At 36.9% G+C, this 14,491-nt stretch overlaps 1 protein-coding gene across 2 annotated transcripts in view; it reads right to left on the reverse strand.

The window, feature by feature from the left end:
* Nucleotides 1–14,491, reverse strand: part of Cept1 (choline/ethanolamine phosphotransferase 1) — a 40,876-nt gene that overhangs the window by 25,919 nt on the left and 466 nt on the right. For both annotated transcript variants that reach the window (XM_059266048.1, XM_059266049.1), the window contains exons 2-4: nt 6,834–7,240; nt 2,445–2,592; nt 192–333 (exon numbers count right to left, since the gene is read on the reverse strand). In XM_059266048.1, coding sequence (XP_059122031.1) covers nt 192–333; nt 2,445–2,592; nt 6,834–7,172 — 629 coding nt within the window. In that variant the 5' untranslated portion in view covers nt 7,173–7,240. The remainder of the gene's footprint in view (nt 1–191; nt 334–2,444; nt 2,593–6,833; nt 7,241–14,491) is intronic.

Below are 14,491 nucleotides of genomic sequence, written 5' to 3' on the forward strand. Positions count from 1 at the left end.
ATTCTGGTACTACTAAAAAAGGCTAACTGGATGATTCTGGCACTTCTTTCCCAAAGGAATACAGACAGACATACGACAAAGAGAAAACGGTTTTAAAGAGCTGACTTGATCAATTCTTGATACTTAATATCTATAAGCAACATTCTCCATATTTGAAAGCAAGGACAAAATTACTATTAAGTATTACTTACATTCCAAATCTCAATGTTCCAGAAACGTATGTTTGCCAGTGTGCACAATAGAACATGAATGTCCCAGCAAAACAGCAAAAAAACATCCAGTCAGGATTTGTCCCAAGTTGCACTGCAATACAAGTTCCAAGAACCACAAAAACTGCAGAAGAAAAATGAAAACCGAATGGCATCAATAACATCAACTGAGCTGAAAATCATCTTAGGTGAAATAATCTACTTTCATTTACATCTTTTACACCAAAATTTCAATGTTTTTTTTTTTTTCTTTTTTAACTAAATCACTCAGCTAAAGTCAAGTTCTCAAAGAAACTAGTATACTTCAGCATGTTTTCAAGAATTCTCCGTGTTTAGTTACAGTAGTATTAAATGAGTAGTAAAACATTTCAGGGTGCTGGGCGTGCTACCAAGCACAATCCTATCTCAGCACTAGGGGAGCTAAGGCAGGAGGATAGAGTTCAAAGCTGGCCTCAGCTACAGTGGAATATCCTGTCTCAAAACAATAAAAATCAGGAACTGGAGAGATAGCTCAGTGGTCAAGAGCACACACTGCTCTTGCAGAGGACCTGAATTTGTATATAATGCTCATTTTGGGTGATTCACAACCTAGCTGGAGGGGTCTGACACCCTCTTCTGGCCTCTGAAGGGAGCTGTGGTGAGTCTCTCACATACATACACATCCCAATTTTAAAAACAACACAAACGAACCCCACAAAAAAGCATAAACTCTTTAAGCACAGAGTCAAAAACAAACAAACAAAAACAACCAACCAATCCAGAGAGCTTCAACAACCATCAGAGGGATTAGAAAACTGTCTTTTCTTATTTAGCAGTTATCATTATGTGTCATGTTTTGGAAAAAGAATTTCTGTATGTCTGAAACTCAAACTACAATGTAAAATGATATTTCAAATTACAAAAATAAAACTTATGGCATTCCATAGTTTCTTCATTAAATTCTAATAGTCTTTCAAGTTATCCAACCAGTTTTCATTCAGTGGAAAGTTTGAGTTTTCCTTAATCTGACTTATTTAGCTGCTCTTCTTCCTTAAAAAGTGGGCTACCATCAGGACACACAGAAGTAATGATTTTGATACACAAATCTGGACTCAATGTAAGACTATCAAGACTTAAAAAAAAGTATCAATACTTAAAAAAAAAAAAAAAGCCATGCCAAATGATAGAACTACTAAAGAATTAAAATAATGAGGGAAATACTCCTGTTAGGAAGACTAGCTAGAAATTAGTATCACTTTTTTGTTTGTGATTTTGAGATAGGATCTTGTTATTTAGTCCAGGCTGGCCTAAAGCTTGCTCCATAGTTCATGCTGACCTTATACTTACACTCTTCCTGCTCTTCCTCTCAGGTGATGGGACTGTTACGTGTATACTACAATGCCCACCTCAATTTCATTTCCAAATTTTTTCTCCTAAAAATGCACTCAAGTATTATTTAAAAAACTTACAGCATACTATAAGTACAGACTACAGACATATCACCTATACTTCAACTATGCTAACCCAACCCACTGCCAGCACTTTTCCTTCTAGCCTTTTAAAAAAAATTGTATAACAGTGTGATTTGATATGTGTACACATTGTGAAAGGGTTATTAAAATTAAAAAAATGAATATAGTCATTACCTTTGTGGTGGAAACACCGAAAATCTACTAGTAAATTATCAATATACAACACAATATTATTAACTGTAATAATCATGCTATATATTATATTTCTAGAATTGATGACACCAGTCTTTTGATTCCGGCTCTTTAATATACTCTTAACTACCGGCACTTAGGATTCATTTAATTACAAGGCTATAGACTACCAGTCACCCACTATTGTACTTTTATCCAAAACTGTGAGATATGTGAAAATGATAATTATACTCTAATATTTTGAAAAGAAAAGGTCCTCAGCTGGAGATGGTGGTAGAGGGCCTGCCTAGCCTAGCATATGTAATGCCCTAGGTTTGAACCCCAAGCACTAGGGAAAAAACAAAACAAAAAAACAAAAAACCCAGCCAAAATCAATACTTAAGAGTTTAAAAATAAAAACAAGTTAAGTTTAGGTTCTAAACCTTCCAATAACACCAACAATGAACAAGCATTAAACAGAACCCCAAGTCTCAAAAAAAAGCACTAAAACTTAATATAAAATCATCTGTTTGGGAACTAACTAAATTTATTCCAACACTTATCACATTGTTTCCATCAGTTAATAATTCTCAGCATTAAAAAGCAACAATACCTGTTGATAGCGAGTCACAGCCATGATCAAAAAGTTCTCCCAAAGGAGAGCTACTATTGGTTCTTCTTGCCTGTTTCCCATCTATAGCATCCAAAGACTGGTAGATGAAAAGGCCACATGCACAAGCAATGTATGCCCAGAGAGGTGCCTATGAAATCAATAGAAACAGAAAAGCAACAACAGATACTTTATTACCTAGGCTTGGCTAAAATGTTTCTTTAACAGCAGATACTTAATCTCCATTTCAATTACATTTACTGAGTGAGTGTGTATGTGACATGTGGAGGTCAGAGGTTCTTTCCTTCCACCATGGGAGTCCAGGAATTGAACTCAGGTCTTCAGGCTGAGGCAACTGCTTTTACCCATTAAGCCCATCTTGCCAGCCCAATTTCTCTTCATTTTCTAGAGAAGTACTCCTGGTTGAAAGCTGTGGGAGATGACGCAAGCACTAAATAATAAAGAACTTATTGAAGCTTGAAGGAACTGGGATTGTTAGAATTAAATTCCCTGTTTTTAAGAGTGCTCAAGAAGGTCTCCGTTAACTATAATACACCTCCCGTGTCTCTGGGTCCTATAACCAAGGGATTCAACCAGCCAAAGTTCTAAAACATAAAAATCTGCATCTATATCCATTTGTCGTATTTTCTTAAGTAATACCACACATAGGTAGTCTAGAGATTGTTTACAGAATATGGAAGTGTGTATGTAGATTATATGTGCACTCTACACAATATTAGTTAGGGAAGGCACTTAAGCATCTGTAAACTGATTTCTGTGTGGAATCCATCCTTTACAATTCCCAAAGGATAACTGTACTTTGCAGGAATTCTACAAAACTCTCAGGAGGGACTACATTGTCTTCACTAAATTCTTCCCATTATTTAATCAATATACTAGCCTTGCATGGTAACCTGCCTATGACCGTAGCATTTGGAAGGTAAAAGTAGGAGGATCATGTGTTCAAGGTTAACCTTGGCTACACGGTTAGTTGATGGCCAGTCTGGGCTTCTTGAGAACCTGTTTTCATTTTGTTGTTCTGAAATAGGGAATCATGTAGCCCAGTCTATTCCCAAATTCTCTGTGTAGCTAAGTGTGGCCTTGAATTCCTTCTGATTCTGCTTCTAAGCTCTGGGATTATAGGCCTGTAGTACCATGCCTGACCAAAATTTTTCTTATTTTATGAAGAAGGGTCTGACAGTTCAGGTTGCTGGATTCAAAACTCCAGGTAGCTGAGGCCAGTCTAGAATTCCTGCTTCTACTTCTCTCGTAAAATCTAGGATTACAAGAGTATGTCACCATACCTGGAAATGCTGCCTGAACAAGTCACAACACCACAAAAGAACTAGCATGATATCCCCTCACTTCATCAAGGGAATACTAGGTCCAATAGTACTAAACACATTTCTCACTTCTCACTGCAGGACTTCTTGCTCCCAATGTGGTGAATGCATACTGAAAATGTTTGAGAATGGTCAACAATACAAATATTTTTCACATTTTCTTTATCAAGCAGCTTGTTTTTGACATGCTTTTATAAAGGTTCATAGAACAACACTATGGCAAAGAAGCTCTGGTTTACAGAGGCCTTGAACATTATTTTTCATATATTTATAGTCATATTTTTAAAGATTACTGTCTTTTTTTAGAAAATGATAGTGATTTAAATGCTGTGCATTTTCCTGTGTCTAGGCCATGAAAAAAATTATTATTATCATCACAGTATTTTCATAGATAGTAGTTGTCAAGTTACACTGTATTAATACTCAAGAGTTGTAAAATATTCAGTATATTCTATACTGGAAAGGGTTGTTTTCTGCTAAAGATCTGTTTACAACTTAGTTATTAAACAATAATGATCTTCTTTTAAACTTTTCCTTGGTGCTCCATACTTTCAGAACTTTTAGAACACTGAGGCTATTAAAAGGACTACATAGTACATACCTCTCTGAAACCAGAGGTATAAACTGTAAAGGCAATATATGGTTATGTAAACACATTGAAACAGCCAAGGAACTCTTGGTGACTATTTGGACTCAGGTCTATTGTTCCTTCTTCCTGAAAGACTCAGCATTCTCTAAGTCCTATTGTCCCAACACAGTAGCCATTAGCCATGTGTAAATATTTTGGTTTAAATTAATTATAATTAGGTAAAAAAATTCAGCTCTTTAGTTATACTTTCAAATTCTCAATAATCAGGTGGCTTACTACCATCCTAGCCACACAAAGAACACTGCCACCACCACAGAAATGCTACTGAATAGTTCTGCTTTGGAGAACTAAAAACAGAGGGACTTTTTGCGGCCTACATAGGATTTTAATGAGCTAGAGTGTTACTATGAAAACAGAGATGACTTCAACTATTACTATGAACACAATGTCAGGAAACAGCAAAATAACAATTAAATTAAAAAAAGGACAGATTAGTTTTCCTGGTTTTATCTTTTACTTTCTTTCTGTAAATATGTGAAAATATCTAATATTTAATTATTTTACAGCTCTCGGGTATTTTAATTTTTAAAGAAAGCCTCCTATTCCAGGTGTGGTCTCAAGTAAGCTGAAAGCCAGGTGAAGAAAGGAACACATGTATCAGTCAAGTATCATTAACTGAGAAGTGTAGGTTAGGAAGGCGATTTGCAAAATGGGGTAGAAATGCAAGGACAGTAAGGAAAGGTAGGTGTGAGAGTTAATCATCACTGTCAAATGACTGTATTTAGAATCATCCTGTAAACACATCCTTCGGTGTATCTATGAGACTGTTTGCAAAATGGTTAATTGAGAAGGGCAGACCAGATCCACCCCAGATAAGGGTGGCAGTGCCCCATGCACTGGGACCCCAGACTAAGAAGGAAAGGAAGGAAGGTAGCTGGGCAACAAACAGCATTCATGTCTCTCTGCTTCCTGGCTGTGGATACAATGTGACCGGCTGCCTCATGCTCCTGCCCCACCGCCATCCGCGCCACATCAGACTTCTCCCTCAGACTATGTGCCAAAGTAAGTCCTTCGGTTGCCTTTGCCAGGCACTTTGTCACAGCACTGAGAAAAGTAACTGATACAGCAAAGAGTAAGATTTTCTCTTTTCCTTTACATCTTTTTTCTTTGGATTTCTTTATATACTACTTTCTCTTCTCTTTGGAATAGCAATAGAAATTAACTGTGCAGAGATATTGTGAATGTGGTATTTTAGTTTTCTTTTCATTTTTCTATGCTAAAAAGTGAACAAGTTATTTTAATGAGTTATATCAAAAACTTTTTGTATCTAACTAACAATCTCAGAGATGACAGACCTATCACAGAATAGCCATGACCCATTTTAATATTTTAGCTAAGTCTAATAAGTATTTCTACCATGCAGCTTTGAAGGACATTACCCCTCCATGCAAAACACAGGAGTGCTGTAGTCATTTTCCACCTCAAGTCTTCCTCACAATAATTCTGAAAACTTCCCTGTGATCAGAGGATTTCCTATTCTGTACTCAAGTAAATCCAAATCACTTAAGAAAACTGTGAAAGAAAAGTATCACAGGCAACCATGTTTACCTAGTACATTCTCTGGTGTTCAACAAATGATGAGTGTTTGAGTCACTCTTAAACCTTTTCTTACTCCCTGATCCTCTTTCTAGATCTGGTTTAGGATTATTAAAATCCTTCCATTGCAATCAACAACCTACTTGCTGTTTCTTTTAAGGATTCACAATCTAGACCAAAAACTTTTGGAACTAGAAGTCCAGGCACCTCATATGAAACAGTTCAAAAGACATGTGATGTCATTATACAATTGTATTGGTTTTTGCTCTATAAATATCCTGACTGAGATACAGCTAGTTATTTGAGAAAATAAACCAGGTTGTGTGCTTATAATCTCAGCACAGAATAGGAAGTTATGGAGTCTGAAGCCAGCCTGAGTTTTAGATCAAAATTCTGCCTTTAAAAAAAGGAGAAACTAGAAATATATTCACACACTCTGTATGAACCATGTTTGCATAATAAAAGATGAGTCAAAAGAAAAAAAGAGACATATGTGGAACAAATGGCCAGGTCAGGCTTGCCTTAAACCTGCTATGAAGTGACATTTGCTTCCAACTCATGATCTTTCTGTCTCAGCCTCCTTAGTGGGTCACAGGTATCTGACACAACACCTGGCTGCGAAAAACACTTTTGCATAGACTTTTGTCATGCCATCTCAAATACCCTTTTCTTCAAGTTTCTGATAAGCAACAGTAGTATACAAAGTAGGAAGGACTTACTCAATTCATTAAAGTGTGATAGGATAAATATAGTTAACAAATAGCTATGAGAATATTTTGCCTTTATAGAAAATGATCAAAGAATTCCGATTACAATGTTTCTGGACTATAACATATGTTACTGTTGTTAAGGCATTACTCTTACCTGCTCTGTAGCTGTAGGGCAGTAGAAGACTAACAAAATAGTTGTACAGATATTTATCGATAGTCCAATGATGGTGATGAGATTTGGGGCAATCCATGAGGGTACTCTTCTAACTAGCCATTCCCAGTATCCTTGCATTAAAGGCTCAAGCAGGGACCGTCCAGCACTCTGATACCTGTGTTCTTCTAGTCGTTTTAATTGGTGTCTTGACAGTGGTGGTGTTGGTAACTGAAACAATTTATTTAATATACACCCTGTAGTACTCATATGCCCAAAGCCCACAGGGGACTCTGGGTGAGATTCTCCACATCGTTTCCTTGTTGACCGATGCCCACTCATGGATCTTGGTTTTCTTTTACTTGGAGACAATGATTTATCTTGTTTGGTAGTCTTCTGTGACTATTTACCTGAGGGGCAGAGGAAGATACATTTGTCAGTTGCTACCTATATATATTACCAGTAAATTAAAAAAAAAAAAAGTCAGCCTAACACAGCTAACAGCAAACAGGAAGCCCACCTAGGGACCTAATTTATTTCTAGATCTTACTAATAAGTATATAAACTTGCTTAAGTGAAACTGTGGGACTTTAATAGTTATACACTTCCATACCTTACAGCTTTTCTGATTCTGCAGCTCACAGTTCATCTTATACTGCTTCAGTTAATGATGGGATCAGATGTTAGAAACAGTTTAATCACTTTATACACAGAGGTACATACACATACACCTGTGTGTATGGAAAATGAGGTTCTAAACTAGCAAATTAGTATGAATATTAGATGAATAACTTAGCTGAAATGATTTTTCACGTGTGTGTTGTGATGCTGAGGATTAGACAAGGCCTTGCACATGCTAAGCAAGCGCTCTACCACTGAGTTACAACATGATCCTCTTAAACTACATTTTTTATTTAAGGATAAATATTTATTAAGCATCTATACCCAAACTAAGAATCCTGTATAAATTAGTTAATTCCATCCTCATAAGAAATCTAGGAGGGTAAAATGTGTGTGCTAATTATCCTATTTTTTATGGGAAAAAGAAACTAATATACAGAGCCTAGTTAACATGTTCACACAGCTGTTAAGTGATGGTCAAACAAACACAAGGTTTCCATTAAAGCTAAATCAGAAGATAAAACTTTTCCTGGTGCAAAGGGATATGGATTGTTTATAGGTGATACTGTAAACAGAAACAAAAATTTCAAGAACAGCACTATACACATGTATCAGCAGGGTGCTCTGAGGAAGTGAAATAGCAAGAAAACAAAGGTAAGTGGACTAAGTGACAGCCTCAAGGAACTTCGAGTACTTAGTCCCTGGAGTGCTGCACTTGAATTAGAAAAGACTAGAGATAACATAATTATTATAATTAAGCATATAAGAAAATAATTATAGGAATCGTTTCAAGATTAATAGGATAGCTATATATTAATCATAATGGACAAAACAGAAAGCACAATTAAAAACTAGCAAATGATCTCAATGGTTTTAAGTGATGAGGACTTAAAGGAGGGAGATAAAAATGTTGTACAAACGACAGTCAAATCTACTAGTAATTTCTATTTAGAAGGAACAATCAGCAGAAAGTTCTTAAGGATTCAGTATAAGAGGTAGAAGAGAAGAAAAAAGTCAGCAGCTAGAGATTCCTGTCACTGATGTCTAAAGGGGTAGCTGGAAAGTTTCTAACTTGTCATCTCTTGAGACAAGGAGTGAAAGGGGAACTGGGGACATGGGTAGTAAAGGAATACTTACACCCTTCCTTTCAAAGTCCTAGGTATTAAACCCAGAGCCTTCTACTTGACAAACAACCCTTCCACTGCAATGGTATACTCCCACCTGTTTTTTAACGGTATCACATTATGCAGGTGCAACAGTGGCATGAATGTTGTAGGAGTAACCAACCACTCTCTGATTGGATTTAGGATCTGCTCCATGAAATGGAGCTTAATGCCTGGCACTGCTAGGGTGGCCAAGAACCTGAGACTAGAGAGGCTAAACAAAGGAGGAAAAACAAAGTACTATTTTCTGCTAAAGGAACATATCCATAAAATGATTCCTAATGACAGTGCCTTGTTCAGCCATCATCAGAGAAGCTTCTTGCAGTAGATGGGAGTTAACACAGAAACTGACAATTGGACAATGTGCAGAGAATCAGAGACTTTGAAGCAATCAGTCCTAAATGGGATGCCTTCATCAAACCCTTCCCCTTAGCTCAGAGATTTATGTGGATGAGGAAGCAGAAAATTTTAAGAGTCAGAGGATTTCCTTGGGTGACTCCAAGGAAAACAATGTCCTCCAGGTACAACAGAAATGATGCACATATGAATTCAGTTACTGTGGCAGCACATACAGGGCCTGCACAGGTTCAAGCCAGATGGGGAAAGTAGACATGGAGTCCCATGCCTAACCGAGAAGCTATCTGCAAAGGAAAAATTAGTTTTCTCCAATGGAGTTTCACTGGGTATATTAATCAGACTTCAGAGTAGGCCCAGGAATAACTGGCCAACACAAAATGGATGGTATTTTTGTAGACTTTTTAATCTCATTTTGCTTGGTTTAGGCATTTTTTTGTCGTATTGGTCTGTTTATATATTTTAGATTCTGTGTTTTTGTGGGTTTTACTTATGTATTTAGTGTGAGTTTCTTGAGTTTTTGTTTGTTTTTTAAAGAGAGAAAGAAAGGACTTGGGTGAGTGGGGAGGATCTGGGAGGAGTAAGGGAGGGAAGAGGAAAAGTGTGATCTATATATTGTATGAAAATAATTTTTTTCAATAAAAAGATAGTACCTTGTTATGTTTAACTAGGTTAGTTGGCCTTGAATATACACGTATTTTCTTGTCTCAGCCTCCAAAGTAGCTGGGACCACAGGTGTATGTCATTATGCCTAGTTGACAAACAAAGCTTTTTGTATGAGATGTTTTCAGTGAAATCAAGACTGTAGTTCATCTGAGAGATGTAATTTCACTTAAAGCCAAAGTCTGAAAACTAGAAAACAGAAAGTTCTTGAAGGGATTAAATATGGAGAGAAAAGGAAAAAAAGTAAGAATCTTGTGAGGAACCCATCATTACTGAATAGGAGTAGAACACAAGAAGATTAACAACAAAACAAAGTAAGGATAATCTTGATGGAAGAAAAACAGCGGCAGCAAAAAACCAACCGGACCTAAGAGGTATACTGTGATCTTCTGGTTTAAAACTATCCAAGAAGCAATATAAAGTTCCCAGAAACAGAGCACTATGGGAATTTATAATGTGATCTATGGTCTCAGGTATCTCAACAGTGGAACTAGTCAGTTGCCCTCCCCATCCCCCTTCCTTTGGAAGGATCCACTTTATTCTGTCTTGGCTGAGAGCAGTAGGGGCTGCCTTATAATGGGTTAGAGAAGAGACTGAGGGGGAAGGTGGAAAAAGTTGAAAGTGGATCGTAGCATAGACTGGAAGGACACCCTTGCACTGGATAAAATGTTACTGTCACATACAGACCAGTGCCTTTTCTCTATATCCATGGATATATATATCAAATCCCAAAACTTTAATGTTACTTATGTGTCTAAAACCTCTGCCAATCATTAATCGTGTATCTTCCATTTTTGACTCAGAAAAAAAGTTAAGCAAATTTCAAAAAAAAAAAAAAAAAAAAAAAAAACTCCTCCAAAGAATAAACAGATTCAATTTAAGCAACTGAGGTGGCATACAACAGCAATGTTTAAATAATGTTAAAACAAAACTATGTTATCACTTTAGATTGAAAGACAGATTAACAATCATCAAAACACCTAGCTTTAGAGTAGTTAAATTTATTTCTTTTTTTTTTTTTTTTTTTTTTTTTTGGTTTTTCAAGACAGGGTTTCTCTGTGTAGCTTTGCGCCTTTCCTGGCACTCACTTGGTAGCCCAGGCTGGCCTCGAACTCACAGAGATCCACCTGGCTCTGCCTCCCAAGTGCTGGGATTAAAGGCGTGCGCCACCACCGCCCGGCTTAAATTTATTTCTTTATTATCCCCTTCCTTCCTTCAAATTTTGAGATGGGTTAGCACTCTGTATGTTCAGGCTGGCCTAGAATTTGCTAGGTAGTCCAAGCTGACCTGGAATTTTCAATCTTCCAGTCTCAGCCTCCTGAGTGTTAATATTATAGGCATCTGTCATCATGTTTAGCTATAGTAGCCAATTTTTTTATAGTTAAACTGGATGACACTTTTTTATATTTGGCAATCTACAATCAGCTTATGGAATTCCACTTGAAAGAGAAATAAAAGTTTAGTTGGGCCCATTTTTACTTCATTGGCTCAGTGTGTTTCATTCTCATTTGTCATTTGTTTATTGTCTTTTAAAGGCAGTACATAAAATAGGCTACTAGCCTATTTTAGCACTGAATAGCTACAAGCAACTGATCCTAATGGTTTTAAGTTTAAGCATTTGGCAGGACTAGCTGACAAACTGATACTTTTCTTCTGAATTTTCCCCTCATGACCTAATTTCTTTTAACCTTTTATTGTTGATTTAAAAAAATACATTTTTGACAAATTGTTTCTAATTTAGCCATTACGTAAGCCATACATTTGAAAAAGACAATGAGTTTTTGAACATTTCAATTTGGCAACATTGTCTCTGTAAAGTTACTAGTAACAGCACTCTAAATGTGAATTCAGGCACAAGCAGCCCCTGAGATACTGATGGCTACTTTACTTTCAACTCATGCCAACAGCCAGAGAGGTTGCTGACACTGCTCCAGGTCACCTCCACCTTTCCTTCCGCAATCCCAAGGGCTATTACCAATTGGAAAATAACAAAGCATGAGTTTCTGAATTAAAAGCTAACGTAGGCCAAAGGATCGGATAGCAGCAAAAGTAAGTTTAGGAGAAGAAGATCAAAGAGCATGATAATGGAAATTGGGAAGACATTACAAATATTAACAAAAGGTATCTGAACTGCTTGAAATTTTTGTGTACAGTCAGGCCTATGTCCAAAAAGGTATGCAGAAAGTATCTTTTCTTACAACATAAGAAACTAAAATCATAACAACAAAACTCCAGCAAAGTAAAAGTTACTGTTGGTTAGCCTACAAACATACCAGTCAAAGTAGTATTTATTAGAGAAAAGTTCTCAGTTCCAAACATGTCTGCTATGTGAGTATAGTAAACAAGACACACATGGTCTAAGCTCCCACACCCAGCCGATACTAAAACCTGGTAACCAAGCAGTAACACTACAGAAAATAAAGTGCTGAGGCAGAAAAGGGCTGGACGTACACATTTTAAATAGTGATGTAAGTCAGCAAAGAAGGAGCTATTATACCCAGCTCCGAAGAAAAGAAGGACTAAGTATTTTAAGAGCAGGATAAAGAATAGTCCAGAAATGGAGAACGGGGCAGTAAAGTGTACTTGTTCAGCTACCTGAGAGATCACAAAGGCAGAACAAAAGTATAAATCAGACAGGAGAAGTCTGAAACATCAATGACTGTAGAGATTCATAAGCTATGGTTAAGTATTAAGATTTGATAGAAAACTACCAATGAACAACAAAACTTCCAATTTCAGAGTACAGCCTGTTAACTGAGAACAGGTTTTCATAATTATGAAAGTAATTTTAAACTATAAAAAAATGGCTGCCTGTGGAAACTCAGTTTATAACATTAACAGCTACCGCAGCCTTTCCACTTGTACTCAGTAAACACCCTCCCTCCTGTTACAATCTGGCTCTAGTGCCCTGCTTTCATGCAGCCCTTATCTTTCTTTGAAAATTTTTTTGTTTGTAGAGCTTTGTTTTGTCTTTACCCCCTACAATGCTCTCCAAGTCCCATGACCACAGAATCATTTCTGTCTTAACATTCTTTTCCCCCACAATCTTGTACTGTAGTTGACATTAAAAAGAAAACCATTCAATACTTACTGAATATCATTCTGCTAGTATTTAATGAGCACTTGGTTGTTCTACCCCTAGAAGGATATGCCATTCTACATTCTCAAGAAGTACAAAGGCTAGGTGAGTGGGTCTTGTCCTCAACTAAGTTGTATCATGTGCCAGGCAATAAACTTTTTGGAAGCATAAAGGGGACATGATCTGACAAAGCCATTTATCTTGTGTAGGCATGGATATATATGTTCAACAAAGAAATGATACTTAATAAATACATTTATTAAAATCAACTACTTTTTAAGTTTTCAAGTCTCTCACGTAAAACGTATGTAACAGCATCCCACCCATCTTATCCCTGTCATGGAGGGGGGTATCTGATAAATACCACATTTAAAACAACAAAAGCAGAAACAGAAAACTCAACTGCTGAGCAGACCGAAAGGTAAACTTACACAATATCCAACTTGTGTGAAATTCTAGAACTTCTCTTCCTCCCCCCATGTTTAAGGGTGCCAAGTTCTTATCTGCACTGATTCAGCAGTATGTTTACAAGCTTTTCAGGGGGATCCAGTAGTAGACAGCTTGCCCACCTCTGACACTACTAAAGAAAAATACTAATAGTAAGACTATTAGGGAGGAGACCCTAGAACAAAGGACAAAGGAAAGAGAAAGAAAAACAGGAGCAAGAAAAGAAAATTAATAGGCTCACAAGATTGCGCTCAGCATTAACAAATAATATATTTGTTCTGTATCTTTTTTATGTATTTTATGCATCATAAAATTGTTATGTTTAACATTTAACAGATGATACATAAAACAAGTTTGGAGGGAAGCTTTTTCTGTACACTTGGAAGCAAACAGTACTGTGTAACACAACTTAGATCTGTGTTTTGCTGAAGTGAAATCTCGTGTTCCTTAAAAAGGGAAATAACTTTCATGAGGGGTGGGGGCAAGCCTAGAGGCTTATTCATTTTTCTGTTCTCTTAAAAAGAGTGAAGCATGACCCTCAAAATGAATACCAGCACCATTTCTAGCCAGTTTAAAGAGCAAAATATGTAGCCTAGAAAAGAAAGTTCTATACAATAAAATATAATTGGTGGTAATGTGACAGGCAGATTTACTTAATTCGATTTTTACAAGGAAGGATTGTAATGACCAGTTGTACAGGGAATATAGTTTCTCAGCATAGAATAAATACACAGCAAAATGATTTTATAACTTCAAATTTCTGGAATTCTACAAACGCCAATAGTCTTAAATTGGTAATGTTCCAAATGTATACAGTTTACCTTGAATTTGAGCCAGTCAATTCGACACACGTATTTGAACACATCACTGACAGTTCTAAAGTAGGAAGGAAATATTCTAACTACTCATGGATAAATAAATGTTGAAAAGCAACTACGGATTGTTGCCTGATGAGTTAGGAGTTTTAGCAAAACCATATATTCAATAGCAATGATACAACATGGCAAAAACTGGTAACAAAATGCCAAGCACCGAACTGGGAAAAATCAAACTCGGTAAAATATAAGGCTTGAGGTTCAGCCAAGCGTTCCTGGGAACACAGGCAAACCCCGGCAACCTCCTTCTAAGAACGAGACTGAAATAAACTCTAGTTGGCAATCTCTGAGCTTGTCAATATGGGCTGAAATTTCTAGAAAAGTTGCTGAACAAGAAGCGTGGCCCAAGCCAGGAAACATCACCACCGCCTTCCAAAGGCTTCAAGGCAAAGACGGCACAGGATGCTGCACGGTTCGGTTCCTGGACTTGGCAGCACCGGGCCAGGAGGGTGTGGACCT

This window comes from Peromyscus eremicus, chromosome 6, assembly GCF_949786415.1.
Source record: "Peromyscus eremicus chromosome 6, PerEre_H2_v1, whole genome shotgun sequence".
NCBI classification, from domain to species: Eukaryota; Metazoa; Chordata; class Mammalia; order Rodentia; family Cricetidae; genus Peromyscus; species Peromyscus eremicus.